The sequence below is a fragment of the Pseudophryne corroboree genome, chromosome 1 (genome assembly GCF_028390025.1).
Source record: "Pseudophryne corroboree isolate aPseCor3 chromosome 1, aPseCor3.hap2, whole genome shotgun sequence".
NCBI classification, from domain to species: Eukaryota; Metazoa; Chordata; class Amphibia; order Anura; family Myobatrachidae; genus Pseudophryne; species Pseudophryne corroboree.
Window position 1 is genome coordinate 485,753,025 of NC_086444.1, and position 21,248 is coordinate 485,774,272.

General features: G+C 47.7%; 1 protein-coding gene across 1 annotated transcript in view; it reads left to right on the forward strand.

Annotated features, from left to right (window-relative positions):
* The window catches only part of UBQLN1 (ubiquilin 1), a 92,935-nt gene that overhangs the window by 39,187 nt on the left and 32,500 nt on the right, over positions 1–21,248 (forward strand). Inside the window, exons 7-8 of the mRNA XM_063913801.1 lie at positions 11,767–11,909; positions 13,397–13,480. Coding sequence (XP_063769871.1) covers positions 11,767–11,909; positions 13,397–13,480 — 227 coding nt within the window. The remainder of the gene's footprint in view (positions 1–11,766; positions 11,910–13,396; positions 13,481–21,248) is intronic.

Genomic DNA, 21,248 nt, shown 5'->3' on the forward strand with positions numbered 1-21,248 from the left:
TCTTACCCGGGATTCAAAATCCTTCCTTATTGTGTACGCTCGTCCGGGCACAGTATCCTAACTGAGGCTTGGAGGAGGGTCATAGGGGGAGGAGCCAGTGCACACCACCTGATCCTAAAGCTTTATTTTTGTGCCCTGTCTCCTGCGGAGCCGCTAATCCCCATGGTCCTGACGGAGTCCCAGCATCCACTACGGACTACGAGAAATAGATTTATCGGTAAGTAAAATCTTATTTTTTCTTACTTTTAAAAATTCATGGGACGTTTGATGCACCCTACTGCATATTCCAATCGCAGTGTCGCATCACCAGTACCTGAGGTTTGCGGTTGGCCACCTCCATTACCAATTTCGGGCGTTACCTTTTAGTTTGACCTCGGCTCCGCGAGTCTTCACCAAGGTCATGTCGGTAATGATGGCTGTACTCCACCGTCAAGGGGTCAGGAGCCTACCTTACTTGGATGACTTGTTGATCCTGGCAAATTCCCCAGAAGTTCTCCTACGCCATCTGGATCTGATTATCCAGTTTCTGCAAGCCCACGGGTGGCTCATCAACTGGAAGAAATCTTCCCTGGTCCATGCTCAGAGCATGGTGTACCTAGGGGCGTTGTTCGACGCTCACAACCAGCGGTTGTTCTTGTCTCAGGAGAAAGTCCTAAAGCTTCAGGACAGGATTTGATGCTTCCTATCTCGTCCGCAAGTGTCGCTACATTCGGCAATGCAAGTGCTAGGTCTCATGGTGTCTGCTTTCGACATGGTGGAGTATGCTCAATTCCATTCCCACCCTCTGCAGAAGTTCATTCTTGCCAAGTGGGACGGCCTGCCTCACCGGATCAGGTCTCAAATTATCTTCTTGTCTCCGTATGTCCGTCTGTCACTGACCTGGTGGCTTCAGGACCAACAATTGAACAGGGGTAATCCCTTCTGGATCTACAACTGGGTCCTTCTGACGACGGATGCCAGTCTGAGAGGTTGGTGCGCAGTGTTGGAGCAACACTCCCTTCAGGGTCGGTGGACCAAGGAGGAGTCTCTCTCCTCCCGATAAACATTCTGGAACTGCGGGCGGCGTTCAATGCTCTGAATTTGGCCCAGCATTTAATACAGAACAGACCTGTTAAAGTACAGTCGGCGTACATCAATCATCAAGGCGGCACTCGAAGCCGCATGGCAATGAGGGAAGTATCCAGGATTCTACAGTGGGCGAAACGCCATCTGCCATACGCCATATCAGCTGTATTCATTACCGGGGTCCTAAACTGGGAAGCGGACTTCCTCAGTCACCAGGACGTACACGCCAGAGAGTGGAGCCTTCATCCAGAAGTCTTTTTTAACTCCTTGTGGACAGGTGGGGCCTTCCAGATGTGGACCTGATGGCGTCTCGACACAATCACAAGGTTCCGGTCTTCGGAGCAAGGACAAGGGATCCTCTAGCAGCGTTCGTGGACGCACTGGCAATTCCATGGAACTTTCGGCTGCTGTACGGGTTCCCTCCGGTGTCACTCCTACCCAGGGTAATAAGGAAGTTCAAGCAAGAAGGAGGAATACTACTTCTAATCGCTCTGGTGTGGCCCAGACGGCATTGGTTCTCGGACCTACAGGGTCTCTCGATAGTGTCCTCCTCTACTTCCTCGTTCAGGGCCATTGTGTCTACCAGGATCTGGCCTGACTGGCTTTGAAGGCGTAGCTCTTGAAGCTTCAATTCTGAGGGCCAAAGGATTTTCTGAGGCAGTCACTCAAACTGTTAAGGCCCGTAAACTGGCTTCTGCTTGGATTTATCATAGGTTCTGGAATTCTTACTTCACCTGGTGTGCAGCTAAGAATTATGATGCATACAAGTTCAGTACTGCCAAACTCTTGGCTTTCCTACAACAGGGCCTGGACTTAGGCCTTCGTCTTGCCTCCCTCAAGGTTCATATTTCTACCTTGTCTGTGTGGTTTCAGAGAAAATTGCGACTCTGCCTGATGTTCATACATTCACTCAGGGTGTTTTACGGATCCAACCTCCCTATGTTCCTCCTGTGGCTCCTTGGGATTTGTCGAATGTTCTGGATGCCTTACAAGAGTCTCTCCGTTTGAACCTCTTGAGTCTGTGGACCTTAAGTGGCTTACTCTTAAGGTCTTGTTTTTGCTGGCTATTGCCTCTGCTAGACGAGTTTCCGACTTGGATGCCTTGTCCTGTCGGTCACCCTTTCTGATTTTTCTCCGTGACCAGGCGGTTCTTAGAACTCGCCCTCGTTTATCTGCCTAAGGTGGTGTCATCTTTCCACCTTAACCAAGAGTGTGGTTCCAGCCTTTCCCTCTCCTGGTTTATCCTCCAGAGAGTGGTCTTTGGATGTGGTACGGGCTCTCCGTATTTATGTGAAGAGAACAGCTTCGCTTAGGAGAACTGATTATCTCTTTGTTCTTTTTGGTTTTCATAAACATGGCTGGCTTTCTAATAAGCAGACCATGGCCAGATGGATTAGAATGGTGATTGTACATGCTTTTGTACAGGCTGCTATCAAAGCCCATTCTACTCTGTCTGTTGGACCTTCTTGGACGGTCCTCAGTGACCAGGTTCATTAGATTTTATGCCTTTGATACTTACGCCTCTAAGGATGCTTTCTTTGGATGCTGGGTTCTTGTGCCCGCTACGGTGCGTCCCCTCCCATGAGGAACTGCTTTAGGACATCCCCAATGTATTCCCTGTGGAACACAGTGTACCTCGCTGCAGAAAAGGAGACTTATGGAAGACTTACCATAGTTAAATCTTTCTGCGAGGTACACTGGGTTTCACAGGGCGCCCACCCTGACGCACTTAGCTTCTATGGTTTTGTATGGCATTGGTTCTATGTGGCTAACATCTGTCTTCTCTTTACCTGCTATTGCATTGGACTGGTTAACGAAACTGAGCTCCAGTGTCTGGAGGTGGGGTTATAGAGGAGGCCATGCAGTGCATCCTGGGAACAGTCAAAGCTTTAGCCTGTTGGTGCCTCTGGATCAAGATCCAACTCTACACCCAAGAGGGAGATTTAACTACCATATGTCTACCATAAATCATCTTTTTTTCATGAAGACAGAGCAGAGTTTTTACCTATGGTGGTCTCTGGTTTCCACATAAACCCCAGTGTATTCCCCGATTGTGGTTTCTTCCTTCCAAGGATTGGCAGAGGGAGACTTGTCCTTAGATGTGCCCAGAGCCTTGCGCGTTTATGTACAGGCTACGGCTTCTATTAGGAAATCTGACATTTTGTTTGTTCTGTATGATGGACCCAGGAGGGGTTGGCCGGCTTCAAAACAAACCTTGGCCAGGTGGATACGACTAACCATAAAACAGGCATATATCGCTAGTGGTAAGAGTTCCTTTTCGGGTAGGTGCTCATCCCACCAGATTAGTGAGTGCTTCATAGGCTGCGGCTAGAGGAGCCTCCACTACCCAACTTTGCAGAGCTGCAGCGTGGTCATCAGCACACACGTTCACTTGATTCTACAGGTTTGATACGTTTGCATCTAGAGGAAAGCTTTGGACGTTTGGTTCTTCAGGCTTCAGACAGCACTCCCGTCCAGGAGGGTATCTCTGGAACATCCCCAGCTGTCTAAAGGTTCTCCAGTGTACATTAATGGATGAAAGAGAAAAGAGGATTTTGGTACTTACCGATAAATCCATTTCTCTGAATCCACTCGGGGACACTGGACACTGGGCACTGAGGTGCTGTCGGCCTGTGTGTTCTAAATAAATTTAGTTCAGACAGTTTGCTTACTCTGTTCATGGTTGCTGATTGACTTGTTGGTACAGTCGGTTCCTTCCCGTATGGCTTTGATTTTTCATGTTCCCTCTTCTCCCCGTCAATTTTACAAACTGGAGGGGTTAGGGGGCGTGAAGGGGGAGGAGCCAGCTGTGCATATTTTTTTTTTTTTTAAATTGTTCTACCTCCCGGTCTGCATCCTTTACACCCCAGCTGTCTAAAGGTTCTCCAGTGTCCCAGAGTGGATTCAGAGAAATGGCTTTATCGATAAGTACCAAAATCCTCTTCTCTTGTCTTACGTCCTAGAGGATGCTGGGCACTCCGTAAGGACCATGGGGTATAGACGGGCTCCGCAGGAGACATGGGCACCTAAAAGAACTTTCTAGTATGGTGTGCACTGGCTCCTCCCTCTATGCCCCTCCTCCAGACCTCAGTTAGATCTTGTGCCCAGAGGAGAGAGTGTGCATTACAGGGAGCTCTCCTGAGTTTTTTCTGTAAAAATAATTTTGTTAGGTTTTTTTATTTTCAGGGAGCTCTGCTGGCAACAGACTCCCTGCATCGTGGGACTGAGGGGAGAGAAGTAGACCCACTTCTTAAGAGTTAAGGGCTCTGCTTCTTAGGCTACTGGACACCATTAGCTCCAGAGGGAGTCGGAACACAGGTCTCACCCTGGGGTTCGTCCCGGAGCCGCGCCGCCGCCATCCTCACAGATGCCGGAAAAAAGAAGCCGGGGTTGTCAGACATAAGAAGACATCAGGCGGCAGAAGACTTCAGATCTTCATGAGGTAAGCACGCAGCAGGAAGCTGCGCGCCATTGCTCCCACACTTACACACACATGGCACTGATGGGTGCAGGGCGCAGGGGGGGGCCCTGGGCAGCAATAAACCTCGTTTTAGGCAAAAAAAGTATGTAGTTAGGCTGCGGAGGCAGTAAACAACGGATCCCCGCCATTTTTTTTTCAAATTCACGAGTGGGACCGAAGCCTGCCGCGCGAGGGGGCGGAGCTTGATATCTCAGCACTAGCCAGCGCCATTTTCTCCACAGAGGCTGCAGAGAACGCTGGCTCCCCGGACTCTCCCCTGCTGAGCATCAGAGGGCTGAAAAAAAGAGGGGGGCACATAATTAAGGCACAGTGAGTGGGGAAATCTATATACATTTATATATATATATATATATATATATATATATATATATATATATATATATATATATATATATATATATATATATATATATATATAAAAGCGCTATCTGGGTTTTTTTTTTTCCCCCTGGGTCAGTTGGCGCTGGTGTGTGCTGGCATACTCTCTCTCTGTCTCTCCAAAGGGCCTTCTTTAGGGAATTGTCCCCTTATAGTTATCCCAGTGTGGGGTGTCGGTACGTGTGTCGGCATGTCTGAAACGGAAGGCTTATCCAAAGAGGAGGTGGAACAGATGAGTGGTGTCTCAGTCGGCGGTGCCGACTCAGGATTGGATGGATATGTGGCATATGTTAAATGCTAGTGTAGCTTCACTGCATAAGACTGGACAAAGCAGAGTCCAGTGCGTCGGCAGGTAATCAATCTATGGATTATACCGACTCACAGGACCCGTCGGGGTCTCAGAAACGTCCCTTCTCACAAATAAGGGAGACAGATACCGACACGGACTCTGATTCCAGTGTCGACTATGATGAAGCAAGATTGCACCCCAGGGTGACAAAAAGTATTCAGTGCATGATTATTGCAATAAAAGATGTGTTACATATCACTGATGAGCCCTCTGTGCCCGACACGAGGATACACATGTTTAAGGGAAAGAAACAAGTTATAAACTCTCCTCCTTCCCAGGATCCGGTCTGAAGATCGACAGTGTCTAGGTCGACCACTATAGGTCGACAGTCACTAGGTCGACATGGATGGAAGGTCGACAGGGTTTCTAGGTCGACATGTGCTAGGTCGACATGAGTTTTCACTTTTTTGGGGGGGGGATTTTTTCATACTTAACGATCCACGTGGACTACGATTGGAACGGTAAAGTGTGCCGAGCGAAGCGGTAGCGGAGCGAAGGCACCATGCCCGATGCGGCGAGCCATGCGAGGGGACGCGGTGCACTAATTTGGGATCCCGGTCACTTTACGAAGAAAACGACACAAAAATAAATAAAAAAATCCTCATGTCGACCTTTAGACCTGTCGACCTAGCACATGTCGACCTAGAAACCCTGTCGACCTTCCATCCATGTCGACCTAGTGACTGTCGACCTATAGTGGTCGACCTAAACATTGTCGACCTAGATACTGTCGATAAAACGAACCACACCCGAAATTAATGAGTTATGTGAAAAAGCATGGGATACTCCAAATAAGAAACTGCAGATTCCCAAAAGGGTTCTTACGGCGTACCCTTTCCCTACACAGGACAGGGTACGTTGGGAATCCTCTCCCACAGTAGACCAAGCCTTAACACGCCTTTCCAAGAAGGTGGCGCTACCGTCCCCTGACACAGCGGCCCTCAAGGATCCTGCGGACCGCAGGTAAGAGACTACACTAAAGTATATCTACACTCATACTGGTACTTTGCTTAGACGGGCAATTGCGTCGGCATGGGTATGTAGTGCAGTAGCAGCTTGGACGGATACACTCATTTGACCTTGATACCCTAGATAGGGATACAATTTTGTTAACATTAGCTCATATTAAGGACGCAGTCTTATATATGAGGGACGCTCAAAGAGACATTGGTTTACTGGGTTCAAGAGCCAATGCTATGGCTATTTCGGCAAGAAGAGCCTTATGGATCCGCCAATGGACGGGGGATGCAGACTCAAAAAGGCATATGGAGGTTTTACCTTACAAAGGTGATGTATTATTTGGGGACGTCCTCGCGGACCTGATCTCTACAGCTACTGCGGGTAAGTCGACCTTTTTACCTTTTGTTCCCCAACAGCAAAAGAAACCCACAATATCAGATGCAGTCCTTTCGGTCGCATAGATCCAGAAGAGGTCGGGGCTCCTCTTTCCTCGCCAGAGGTAAGGGTAGAGGCAAGAGGACACCTGCTGCGGCTGGTTCCCAAGAGCAGAAGTTCTTCCTGGCTTCCGCTAAGTCTACCGCATGACGCTGGGGCTCCCCTGTGGGAGTCCGCACAGGTGGGGGCGCGCCTTCGACTATTCAGCCAAGTCTGGGTTCAGTCAGACGTGGACCCTTGGGTGACAGAAATAGTCTCCAAGGGCTACAAGCTGGAATTCGCAGAGGTGCCCCCACGCCGATTTTTCAAGTCTGCCTTACCAGCTTCTACCCCAGAGCGGGAAGTAGTGCTAGCTGCAATTCAAATGCTGTGTCAACAGCGAGTGATTATCAGGGTTCCCCTGAGCCAACAGGGAAAAGGGTATTATTCAACCCTATTTGTGGTTCCGAAGCCGGATGGTTCGGTAAGGCCCATTTTAAACCTAAAATCCCTGAACCTGTACCTGAAAAGATTCAGATTCAAAATGGAATCGCTCCGAGCGGTGATAGCCTGCCTGGAAGGGGGGGGGGATTTTATGGTGTCACTGGACATAAAGGATGCATACCTTCATGTCCCCATATATCCCTCTCATCAGGAGTACCTGAGATTCGCGGTACAGGATTGACGTTGCCGTTTGGGCTGTCCACGGCCCTGAGGATTTTCACCAAAATAATGGCGGAAATGGTGGTGATCCTGCGCAAGCGAGGAGTCACAATTATCCCATACTTTGGACGATCTCCTGATAAAAGCGAGATTAAGAGAGCAATTACTGGAGAACGTGTCACTCTCTCAGAGAGTGCTTCAACAACATGGGTGGATTCTCAATCTACCAAAGTCACAGTTGGTTCCCACAACTCGATTACCGTTCCTAGGCATGATACTGGACACGGAACAAAAGAAAGTTTTCCTCCCGTTGGAAAAAGTCCAGGACCTCCAGAACATGGTCCGAGAACTACTAAAGCCGAGAAGAGTGTCAGCTCATCAATGCACTCGGGTTCTGGGGAAAATGGTGGCAACTTACGAGGCCATTCCCTTCGGCAGGTTCCATGCAAGGACGTTTCAATGGGATCTTCTGGACAAATGGTCCGGGTCCCATCTACAATTACATCAAAAAATAACACTGTCCCCCAGGGCCAGGGTGTCTCTTCTATGGTGGCTACAAAGTGCTCACCTTCTAGAGGGTCGCAGGTTCGGCATTCAGGACTGGATCCTGGTAACCACGGACGCGAGCCTCCGAGGATGGGGAGCAGTCACCCAAGGAAGAAATTTTCAGGGACTATGGTCAGACCAGGAGTCCTGTCTACACATCAACGTGTTGGAGCTAAGGGCCATATACAACGGCCTTCGACAAGCGGAGAATCTTCTTCGCAACCTACCGGTTTTGATTCAATCAGACAATGTCACAGCAGTAGCTTATGTGAACCGCCAAGGCGGGACAAGAAGCAGAGTCGCGATTGCGGAAGCCACCAGGTTTCTTCGCTGGGCGGAAAATCACGTAAGCACTCTGTCAGCTGTTTTCATTCCGGGAGTGGACAACTGGGAAGCAGACTTCCTCAGCAGACACGATCTCCATTCAGGAGAGTGGGGACTTCATCAAGAAGTCTTTGCAGAGATAACGGGTCTCTGGGGAGTTCCTCAAATAGACATGATGGCGTCACGCCTCAACAAGAAGCTTTGGAGGTATTGTGCCAGGTCCCGGGACCCTCAGGCAATAGCAGTAGACGCTCTGGTAACTCCATGGGTGTTCCAGTCGGTCTATGTGTTTCCTCCGTTTCCACTCATCACAAAAGTGTTGAGGATCATAAGACGAAAAAGAGTACAGACAATACTCATTGTTCCAGACTGGCCTCGAAGGGCCTGGTACTCAGATCTTCAGGAGATGCTCACAGAAGATCCTTTGCCTCTTCCTCTAAGAGAGGACCTGTTACAGCAGGGGCCCTGTCTGTTCCAAGACTTACCGCGGTTACGTTTGACGGCATGGCGGTTGAACGCCGGATCCTAGCGGAGAAGGGTATTCCGGAGTTGGTCATACCTACTCTAATAAAGGCTAGGAAGGAGGTGATGTCAAAACATTATCGCCGTATCTGGCAGAAATATGTCTCTTGGTGTGAAACCAAGAATGCTCCTACGGAAGATTTCCATCTGGGTCGTTTTCTCCACTTCCTACAGACAGGAGTGCATATGGGCCTAAAGTTAGGCTCTGTTAAAGTACAGATTTCGGCTTTGTCAATATTCTTTCAGAAGGAATTGGCTTTTCTTCCAGAAGTCCAGACTTTTGTAAAAGGAGTACTGCACATCCAGCCTCCTTTTGTGCCCCCAGTGGCACCATGGGACCTGAACGTGGTGTTGCAGTTCCTTAAATCACACTGGTTTGAACCCCTTAAAACGGTGGAGTTAAAATTTCTCACCTGGAAGGTGGTCATGTTGTTAGCCTTGGCATCTGCGAGGCGTGTGTCAGAATTGGCGGCCCTGTCTTACAAGAGCCCTTACTTGATTTTTCATGTGGTTAGAGCGGAATTGAGGACTCGTCCTCAATTTTTACCCAAGGTGGTGTCTTCATTTCATATGAACCAACCTATAGTGGTGCCTGTGGCTACGAGTGACTTGGAGGATTCCATGTCCCTGGATGTAGTCAGGGCCTTAAAAATGTATCTAGCCAGGACGGCTAGAATTAGGTAAACAGATGCATTGTTTGCCCTGTATGCTGCCAACAAGATTGGCGTGCCTGCTTCGAAACAGACTATTGCTCGCTGGATCTGTAACACGATTCAGCAGGCTTATGTTACGGCTGGATTGCCGTTACCGCATTCAGTAAAGGCCCATTCCACTAGGAAGGTGGGCTCTTCTTGGGCGGCTGCCCAGGGCGTCTCGGCATTACAGCTTTGCCGAGCAGCAACTTGGTCGCGGTCAAACACTTTTGCTAAATTCTACAAGTTTGATACCCTGGCTGATGAGGACCTAGCATTTGCTCAGTCGGTACTGCAGAGTCATCCGCACTCTCCCGCCCGATTGGGAGCTTTGGTATAAACCCCATGGTTCTTACGGAGTCCCCAGCATTCTCTAGGACGTAAGAGAAAATAAGATTATAAACCTACCGGTAAATCTTTTTCTCCTAGTCCGTAGAGGATGCTGGGCGCCCGTCCCAGTGCGGAAAATCTGCAAGACTTGTATATAGTTATTGCTTACATAAGGGTTATGTTACAGTTAGAATCGGTCTTGGACCGATACTGTTGTTTGTTCATACGGTTAACTGGTAAGGTGTATTCCAGGTTATATGGTATGATTGGTGTGGGCTGGTATGAATCTTGCCCTTAGATTAACAAAATCCTTTCCTCGTATTGTCCATCTCCTCTGGGCACAGTTCTCTAACTGAGGTCTGGAAGAGGGGAATAGAGGGAGGAGCCAGTGCACACCATACTAGAAAGTTCTTTTAGGTGCCCATGTCTCCTGCGGAGCCCGTCTATACCCCATGGTCCTTACGGAGTCCCCAGCATCCTCTACGGATTAGGAGAAAAAGATTTACCGGTAGGTTTAAAATCTTATTTTTTTCCCCCAAGTTATCTCAAAGCAGAATGGGACTTGGTCATTTAATTGATATGTTTAATGGAAGTTACTGACACTTGTTCTTATTGGACAAACAATTGTAGCACTTCCCAGAGATTCTACCACATTTCCATATAAGGAAGTTTAGAAAGTACGGTAACTCCGCAGTGAGATCTCCTCTGCAGCCATGGAGGGACAAAGCTAGTGGGGAATAAGTCACCTGATAACCTGCGTCAAAAGCTTATTTCATGTAAATAGTTGTTAAAAACAATTATGTCGTCATATTTCTTGGCACACATTCTCTGCAGCGAGACTTGCTTAGCACATAAGTACTCCATGTATAATGTAAAACAATACTTTTTTTTTTTTTACAAACCTTTAAAAGGAACAGGTATAGGTATTTGAGCTCTCTGGTGGGGAATAGGTATTATTTTGAGTGCTGTGCTTTTGTCCTATGGTCTTCTGCAGGGGGTGGTGGACAATCCATTAAGCTGTGTCGTGTAACAATTTTGGAATGTAAACAAGCAATTATGACTGCTCTGCAGCTAATGGGTAGTACCCTCATCAATTGTCACAGCCACCATGTTCTATGTTATTGGATCGGGAGGGGGAGGGGGGGGGGTTGCTGGATATTGTTCTTGACCTTACAACTCCAAATATAGCTAGGCAGCTCTTCCAGCAGGAACAGAGGATTCCTATACACAGTACAAGTGCTATGTAGGAGAAAAAAAAAAAAGCTGGAAGTGCATGGACGTTGATCATGTTTGGGGGAAAAAATATTCAAGCAAGAACCTCAAAAATTGGTAAAATTAACCAAAGTTATATGCTGGAAAAAATATATATCATGAAGCAACAGTTCTGCAAATGAAAGACAGTGCAGCATACAAAATAATTTACAGGGCCTGATTGAGAGGTGGATGTAAAGCCGATGTTCCACGTAACTGAGTAATTATCGGCAGCCTGCGCATGTGCTGCGTTTGTATTGCGCATGCACCAAGGTGCCGCTGCATCCCCGCATGCAAAGTGATTGACAGGAAGTGACCGTTAGGGGGTGTTATCATGGTGTTGGGGGGGCGGGGTGGTCGTACAAACGCAGGCTCGTCATGGCAATTTTCGGTTGACGTATCTGACATCAGCTGGGAACTCTAACATACAAAAAAAATGGCGCATACTTGAGCAGTCGATGTTTCACATTCTTGCATATACAGTTGCGGATGATTTGTGGTCTCTCTGGTGGGCGTCTCTTTTTTCATTTTCTGGCTGCAGCTTCACTTGCAGAAACCAGTAATTGCGTTATGACGAAAACTGCACTTGCATCCATCTCCGAATCGGGGCCACAGGCAATACATATAGATACTGTAACTAAAGAATTTTTTTTTGCGTTCTCACAATTAAGAAAGGTGCACTAGTAAATGAAAGGTGTCCCCCCACCCCCCACCACCATTTTCTTTTATAGAACAAAAGGTTAATATCCTGTTTTCACCTCCCTGTTTTTTTTTGTTTGTTTGTTTTTAAGCTGGGATGTTTAACACACCAGGTATGCAGAGCTTGATGCAGCAAATTACGGAAAATCCACAATTGATGCAGAATATGTTGTCTGCTCCTTACATGAGAAGCATGATGCAGTCTCTTAGCCAGAATCCAGAACTTGCAGCACAGGTGAGGATTTTTTATTTATGTATATTTTATTTATTTTTTAATAAGACAGATGCAAAGCATTTTACTTTCTGTTTTTCTCAATGATACTGGAGTGTGAGGTATAGAGTCTCCTTTATGACATTGGCACTTTAATGTCAAGATTAATTTATGGTCCTCGCTCTTTTACATCCACATCCTACAAAAAGCTTAGGGATTTTATTTTGTTTTTTGTTTTGAGTGCCACAGGACAGGGTTTTGTTTTGTTTTATGCTGGATATTACTTTTAGTTTTTTTAGTTTTTTCCAGTGCCCCTGATTAGATTCAGAGAAAAGGATTAAACAAACTCCAAAAATGCTTTTTCTTCGATCTACCAGGATCTATGACACCCTGGTAGATCTTATCTACCAAATCTCCACACCTGGGGCCGGATGTAATAAAGTCTGAGGTTGCCGGAGTCTCAGCCGAATTTGGGTGTTTTTTTTTTTTTTTTTTTAAAGCGGCAATCATGTAGAAGGTGTGGTTTTGCTTTGTAAATCATTACTCCTTTAAAAAAACATCCGAGTTCGGCTGGGAAACCAGCACTTCCGGTCAACACATCCGGCCTCTTATCTCTTATGACAAGCCGAGTACACACTACACAGTGTGTAAAGGACGTGATTGCCATCCCGATTTTCTCTTGAACCCTGGATAAATGATACAGTGTGTACACACTGTGTAATCATACAAATGACCTAACGATCTATTGTGCGCTATTCGGTCATCAACAAAGTTTCTTATTGACATTCACCAGAATGTGTGTATGTATGTGTGTATATGTATGTATGTGTGTGTATATGTATGTATGTGTGTGTATATGTATGTGTGTATGTATATATATATATATATATATATATATATATATATATATATATATATATATATATATATATATATACATATATATATATAAAAGAAACAAAACATACAGGAGCTAATGCAATCACTTCACATCTTCATTGTCAACTGGGCATGCACGGTCTACTGAACATGCATTAGCAAGTAGAGAGTGCTAGATCCCTTTCCCAGTAACTGTTGCAGAATGTAGCTCATAGGCTGCAGTAGTTACCGTCATCTGGAGATGGCATTGGCTAGCAGTGCCAAGGATGCATTCTAGAGCTTGGTAAATTCGGGCTGCTTTTGTTGTGGGGAAAAAAAACCCCAGAGGGCTACAGCAGATATCACTGCTTTCCGCTGCAGATACCTGTACATATATTCAGGGGATATTTAATTTGTGAGTACCCACTGAAAATAGGTGTTTTCAAGGGTATATCCTGCAAATATGAATTGATAGGCCCCTTAATGAGAGATCTTCATTTAAAAATTGGGTTACCTCAATAGGGGTTATTGGAATCCTTGGAATACCAAATAAGTAGCCAAAAGTTGTTGGGGTGGTGGTGGTTGTTGTATATTATCAGTTCAGCCAAAAGACTAATTTATTTTTTAAACCTATTCTATATTTCCATTTCTAGATGATGCAGAATAACCCACTCTTTGCTGGGAATCCTCAGCTTCAAGATCAAATGCGACAACAGTTGCCAGTTTTCCTACAGCAGGTATATTAACCACTTAACAGACTAATATTTTTTCCACAACCACTCTGAAATTGTAATTTTTTTTTTAATGATTGAATTCTGTTAAAACAGATTTTTAAAACCATATCCTACACTGTCTAAAAAAAACAAACAAAACTTTTTCTTTCTTCATCCACTAGGGGGCACCGGGACACTGGTTATAGCCTGGAGAGGTTAGTCTGTGCACCAAATTTTTTCCAAGCAACTCCAGACTCCCTCTCTGCTATACCCCGCTCCCAGCAAGCCAGATTCTGTTTGAGGCCGAAACCACCGGCGGGTGTGGAGACCACTGACTGTGTGGCACTAGACCACCAGGGCGGTTTGGGATCGGGTACTGCTGACAGCGGTTACAGTGCCCTGAGGTTCATACCAGAGGGAAGGGAGGGGGGCAGACTTCCCCTGTTGGCCCCTCCCCCGCACCCGAGTGCGCTCGTAGCATAGTTCGCTCTCCTGCCACAAGAAAGCTGGGCAGCCTTTTTAATAACATGCTGCCTCAGCTACAGTGCAGAGAGAAGCTTGGGCTCCTGCCTCCATTTATACCTCCCTTTCAGCAGCCTGGTTACCTGATACAAGCTCCTTCCTGCTAATGGCATGGATTGTTGTGTATAATTGCCTATATTTCTGTGTTTTGTGTGTATATGCAGTGTCTGTCTGTGTGTCTTCTGCAGATACCTGCCAAACTGGGAACGCCCTGATTACATATATGTAGGATTTTGTTGTAGGTTGCTTGACCCATTTCTGATATCTGTGTGCGCTTGACACTCTGCACTCACCCCCCTGTCATAAGATTTTTGTGTAGAGTTACACTTGGATTGCTAACTATGCCTTCCCAGAACTAAGGACATGAGCGCTTTGGTGCCACGCGCTTGTAGATTCTGTATTGATGCTCTTTCTCCCAAGGACCCAGGCAGTGGTGACCTCTGTCTGTTTCACAGCTACGCTGCGGGGAGATGCCTTTAGTTGCGCCATCCACTCAGGAACCAGCTTGGGCTTCCATGTTGACACAGGTAAAGTTGATTGACCGCCTTGCAGCTCCTGTGTCAGCCACCACTGCAAGTGTAGTGGTGTGCGGTCCTCCCCATTCCGGATGCATTGTCCCTTAAGGATCCCACAGATTGGAAGCTTGAACTTCCATAAAACAGATTGCTCCAACATAGGTGATATCACACATCCTGCACTGGCATCAGCCTGAATGGCCAAAGCTGCTGGCTGCAAGGCTAAGAATTTGGAGGATGATCTCTGCTTCGGTACCAGCAGGAAGGAGCTTTTGTCTCTTGCTGCTTACATCAAAAATGTGAGTGCAGCCATTGACTCTGAAATTTTAGCATCTACGGCTGCCTCTATGGTTGCTGCCAGGAGGGCAATCTGGCTTCATTCCTGGCGTGTGGATGTGATTCTAAGAAGGCCTTAGAGGCGCTCCCATATTCCGGGGATATCCTCTTTGGCCAAGAGTTAGATAAAATAGTTGCCGCCTTAGAGGCATCTAAGACTTCTTTCCCTCTGCAATGCTTCCCAAAGCTAGGATATCTACTTTTCATTTCTTTCACCTGCAGGGGAAAGCCAAGGAACAGACATTGTGTCTGTTGCAGGGTGTTTCCTCAAAGGGATCTAAGCCTTGTGGTAAACAATCCTTGGCTACCAGGCGGCTTGCTTCCAAACCAGACAATACTGCTGCATGGCGGGGTGGGCCTTCAGTTGGGGGATCCCAGAGTGGGAGGCCATGTCAGAGGCATGGTCTCTCAAAGATACGCGTTGACCTATTTGGAGGCGACCTCCAGCACGGTTCTTTTCCACCGGCCTTCCGGAAGATCTAGAAAAAGTACAAGCACCCAGGGAAGTCCGTTCACGCTCTTCTGACCTCCAAAATCAATGTCCCAGTCCCCCTGTTTCAGAGGGGATTTTCCATCAGCCTCTTTCTAGTTCAGAAGCCAGGCGGCTCGTTCCAACCCATCCTCAATCTGAAGACGCTGAACAAGTATTTGTGCATTCCAAGATTTCACATGGAGTTCCTTTGATCCATTTTTCTGGCTATGGAGCCGGGGGACTATATAGCATTATTCGACATCCAGGATGCGTATTTACACATTCCCATCTAAGCCAGCCATTGGCTCCTTCTCAGGTTTGCAATTCAGACCGACCAGTTCCAATTTCAGACTTTACCATTTGGGATGTCCACGGCTCCTTTGGTCTTCAACAACGTTATGGTGGTCATGGCAGCCCACCTCCGTTGCAAAGGAAGGGATTGGGGGGGTGTTTCAGAATTCTTTCCTATCTGGACAACCTTCTGCTCATGGCCCAGTCACCAGAGCTTTGATTAATCCCATCCTGCTAACGGTGGAGCTTATGCAGTCAAGATTGGAGAATCAATTGGCACAAGTCTACTTTGATGCCCTTTCGGCAGATGTTGCACTTGGGTGCTTTGCTGGACTCCAGGCTTCAACGGGTTTTCCACCTGGATGACTAGATTCGGGCCCTGTAGTCTCAGATTTACACATACCTGGATCTTTGCCAGGTGTCAATCCATTCTCGCTTGTGTCTTTATGGACTGTAGTCTCCATGTTCTATATGGTGCAGTATGCCCAGTTCCAATCCCAGCCTTTTGCTGTTGGACGTTCTGGCCTGGTGGAACAAGTCGCATCTGCACATCAAGGCTCGGAAAATAGTTCTCTCTCCAGAGGTTCGACACACACTCTTGTGGTGGCTGCACCAGTCCTACCTGGACAAGGGCCGTCCATTTTGGATCAAGGATTGGATTCTAACCACCTAATCAAGTCGTCTGGGGGTAGGGGAGCAGTGTCTTCACTGGGCGGAGTGGTATCTGTGATTCTGTCAGCGGTGTTCAGAATTGGGAGGCAGAATTTCTAAGCCACAAAGGCGTGAATTCTGGCGATTGGCCTCTGCATCCAGCGTCTTTCGGTTGTTGGTCAAAAGCTGAGGTCTGACAGACGTGATGGCGTCTCAGCACAACCACAAACTATCCAGATACTGCTTACACCAGGGATACCGGGGATTTCCTAGTGGACGATTCCACGAGTTCTCGCAAGTTCGAACTGTATGGTACACCAATCTTCAGATACTCTAATCGACGCCTCCCTGAGTCTCCTCCCTCTCCGGACAGATAATTTGTCTCAAGGCCCATGCCTGCATGCAGATCTGACGCACCTTTTTTTGACTGGGTGGCTCTTGAGACATCCGTCCTGAGAGCAGAAGGGTTTTCCAAGCGGGTCATTTACACCATGCGTAATACTCTGATGCCTGTTTTGGCTAGAATTTATTACCGCATTTGGCGATCCTACTTTGCAGGGGTTTCAGTCCCGGGTCTTTCTGCCTTTTGTGGGTCCTTTTTCTTTTGTACAGGCAGGCCTGGAGTTGGACCTCATACTCTCTTCCTTGAAAGTACAGGTCTCTTTCTCTGACGTCCTAGTGGATGCTGGGAACTCCGTAAGGACCATGGGGAATAGACGGGCTCCGCAGGAGACTGGGCACTCTAAAAGAAAGATTAGGTACTATCTGGTGTGCACTGGCTCCTCCCTCTATGCCCCTCCTCCAGACCTCAGTTAGAATCTGTGCCCGGCCAGAGCTGGATGCACCTAGTGGGCTCTCCTGAGCTTGCTAGAAAGAAAGTATTTGTTAGGTTTTTTATTTTCAGTGAGATCTGCTGGCAACAGACTCACTGCTACGTGGGACTGAGGGGAGAGAAGCAAACCTACCTGCGTGCAGCTAGCTTGTGCTTCTTAGGCTACTGGACACCATTAGCTCCAGAGGGTTCGAACACAGGGCCTGACCTCGATCGTCCGTTCCCGGAGCAGCGCCGCCGTCCCCCTTGCAGAGCCAGAAGACAGAAGAAGGAGCTAAAATCGGCGGCAGAAGACTCCGGTCTTCGTTAAGGTAGCGCACAGCACTGCAGCTGTGCGCCATTGCTCCCTTAGCACACCACACACTCCGGTCACTGATGGGTGCAGGGCGCTGGGGGGGGGGCGCCCTGGGCAGCAATAAGAATACCTTTTGGCAATAAATACACATAATACAGTCTGTGACTGTATATGTGTAAAACCCCCGCCATTTTTAGTCAGAAACAGGACAGAAGCCCACCGCTGAGGGGGCCGGGCCTTCTTCCTCAGCACACCAGCGCCATTTTCTCTTCACAGCTCTGCTGGAAGGAAGCTCCCCAGGCTCTCCCTGGCAGTATCCTGGTACACAAAGGGTGAAAAGAGAGGGGGGGCACATAAATTTAGGCGCAAAATTTGTATATACAGCAGCTACTGGGTAAACACTGAGTTGTAGTGTAATCCCTGGGTTATATAGCGCTGGGGTGTGTGCTGGCATACTCTCTCTCTGTCTCTCCAAAGGGCCTTGTGGGGGAACTGTCCTCAAATAGAGCATCCCCTGTGTGTGTGGTGTGTCGGTACACGTGTGTCGACATGTCTGAGGTAAAAGGCTCCTCTAAGGAGGTGATAGAGCGGATATGTGTGTGAGAGGGTGTCTCCGTCGACAACGCCGACACCTGTTTGGATATGTGTAAGTGCTAAGGTGAATTTATTGCACAAAAGGTTAGGGAACGGACAGGAAATCTACCTAGGTCTGTCCCTATGTCGCAGAGACTTTCAGAGTCTCTCAATGCTCACTATCCATAATAACAAACACTGGTATCGACATGGAGTTTAACTCCACTGTCGACTATGATAATGCAAAGTTACAGCCAAGATGGCTAGAAGGTATTCAATATATGATTATTGAAATAAAAGATGATTTGCATATCACTGATGACTCATCTGTCCCTGACACGAGAGTACACATGTTTAAGGGGAAGAATGCTGAGGTAAATTTCCCTCCTCTCATGAGGAAAAAGAGCGGGAATCTCCAGACGACAAGAGACGGCAGCTTCGCACAAGAGAATTCTCAGGCTGTATCCTTTCCCCACTAGGGCCAGGATATGTTGAGAATCTTCCCCTGGGGTGTCCTGTTTGCACAGACGCTAGCACTTGCTATTCTCAGGGATCCTGCAGATAGCGTGCACATTCTAGTATACTACCCAGACCGGCGATTGTGTCGGCATGGGTTTATAGCACTGTGGCAGCGTGGACAGGTACCTTATCAGCAGAGATGAGACCCTAGTATGCAATATAAATATATTAAAGATGCTGTCTTAAGTGATAGATATATAGTTATAAAGCATGCCCAAAGAGACATGAGTATACTGGGTCCTAGAGTCAAAGCTATGTCGATCTCTGCTTGACGTGTCCTGTAGAATATGCATTGGACAGATGATGCCGACTTAAGAGGCATATGGAAGGCTGAGGATTGTGTGGAGAAGGGTTCTCGGGCCTGGTCTTCACAGCTATAGCTGGTAATTCTGCTAGTTTGCCTTATATTCCTGCACAGCCTAAGAAAGCACGACATTATTAAATGCAGCCTTTCGTATAAAGAAACAAGAAAGTCTGAGGTGCGTCCTTTCTTGTCAGAGCCGGTCAGCTAGTTCCCAGGAACAGAAGTCCTCCCCGGCCCCTACAAAAATCCACCAATGTCGCTGGGGCTCCACAGGCGGAGCTAGGCCCGGTGGGGACACGCCTTCGTAAGTTCAGCCACAAGTGGGTTCACTCCCTGTTCGATCCCTGGGCAATAGATATTGTGTCTCAGGGATACAAGCTGGACTGTGAGAAGATGCCCCTAACCGACGGCCCTGCGGGCTTCCCCCCCAAGAGAGGGAGCCAGTGTTAACTGCAATTCACAAATTGTATCTTTAACAGGTGGTGGTCAAGGGTCCCCTCCTTCAACAAGAGGGTGTTATTATTAGACCATGTTGTAATCCCGAAACCAGACGGTTCGGTCAGACCCATATTGAATTAAAAATCCCTGAACATATACCTGAGAAGGTTCAAGTTCAAAATGGAATCGCTAAGAGCGGTTTGTGCAAGCCTAAAAAGGGGGAGACTTTATTGTGAATCGGGACATAAGGGATGCATACCTTCAGGTCCCCATTTATCCACCTCATTAGGCGTACTTCAGAATTGCGGTACGGGATTGTCATTACCAATTTCAGATGTTGCCGTTTGGTCTCTCCACGGCCCCGAGAATATTCACCATGGTAATGGCGGATATGATTGTGCTCCTGCGGAAGCAAGGTGTCACTATTATCACGTACTTGGACGATCTCCTCATAAAAGCGAGATCAAGAGAGCAGTTGCTGAACAGCGTATCACTTTCTCTGGAAGTGTAACGGCAACACGGCTGGATTCTATATATTCCAAAGTCGCAGTTGGTTCCTACAGCTCATCTGCCTCTCCTAGGCACGATCCTAGACACAGACCAGAAAAGGGTTATCTCCCGATAGAGAGAGCTCAGGAGCTCATGACACTGGTCAGGAATCTATTAAAACCAAAACAGGTGTCAGTGCATCACTGCACTCGGGTCCTGGGAAGGATGGTGGCATCATACGAGGCCATCCCCTTAGGCAGGTTCCATGCGAGGACCTTCCAATTGTACTTACTGGACAAGTGGTCCGGATCACCTCTTCAGATGCATCGGTTAATCACCCTATCCCCCAGGGCCAGGGTGTCTCTCCTTTGGTGGCTGCAGAGTGCTCACCTTCTCGAGGGCCGCAGATTCGGCATTCAGGACTGGATCCTGGTGACCACGGATGCAAGCCTCCGAGAATGGGGGGCAGTTACACAGGGAAGAAATTTCCAAGGTCTGTGGTCAAGTCAACTGACTTGCCTTCACATCAATATCCTGGAACTAAGGGCCATATACAACGCCCGAAGTCAAGCGGAGATCCTGCTTCGCGACCAACCGGTTCTGATCCAGTCAGACCGCAGGGGTTCATGTAAACCGCCAAGGCGGCACAAGGAGCAGGGTGGCGAGGGTAGAAGCCACCAGAATTCTTCGCTGGGCGGAGAATCAAGTAAGCGCACTGTCAGCAGTGTTCGTTCCGGGAGTGGACATCTGGGAAGCAGACTTCCTCAGCAGGCACGACCTCCACCTGGGAAAGTGGGGACTTCATCAGGAAGTCTTCACGCAGTTTGCAAATTGATGGGAACTGCCTACGGTGGACTAGATGGCGTCCCACCTCAATAAAAAGCTAAAAAAGGTTTTACGCCGGGTCAAGGGACCCTCAGGTGATAGCTGTGGTTGCACTAGTAACACCGTGGGTGTTCCAGTCAGTCTCTGTATTCCCTCCTCTTCCTCTCATACCCAAGGGCTGAGAATTGTAATAAAAGGAGGAGTGAAAACAATATTCTTTGCTCCGAATTGGCCAAGAAGGACTCTGTACCCGGAGCTGCAGGAAATGCTCTCAGAGTACTCAGGGCTTCTGCCTCTCAGACAGGACATGTTGCAACAGGGGCCCTGTCTGTTCCAAAATTTACCGCGGCTGCATTTGACGGCATGGCGGTTGAACGCCGGATCCTAGCGGAAAAGGGCATTCCGGATGCAGTTATTCCTACGCTGATAAAGGCTAGGAAAGACGTGACAGCAAGACTTTTTCACTGTATATAGCGAAAATAGGTTGCTTGGTGTGAGGCCGGGAAGGCCCTACAGAGGAATTCCAGCGGGGTCGATTCCTGCACTTCCTACAGTCAGGAGTGACTATGGGCCTAAAATTAGGATTCATAAAGGTCAAGATTTCGGCCCTATACATTTTCTCTAAAAATGAACTGGCTTCACTGCCTGAAGTTCAGACGTTGTTCCGGGGGTGCTGCATATTCAGCCTCCTTTTGTGCCACCGGTGGCACCTTGGGATCTTAACGTTGTG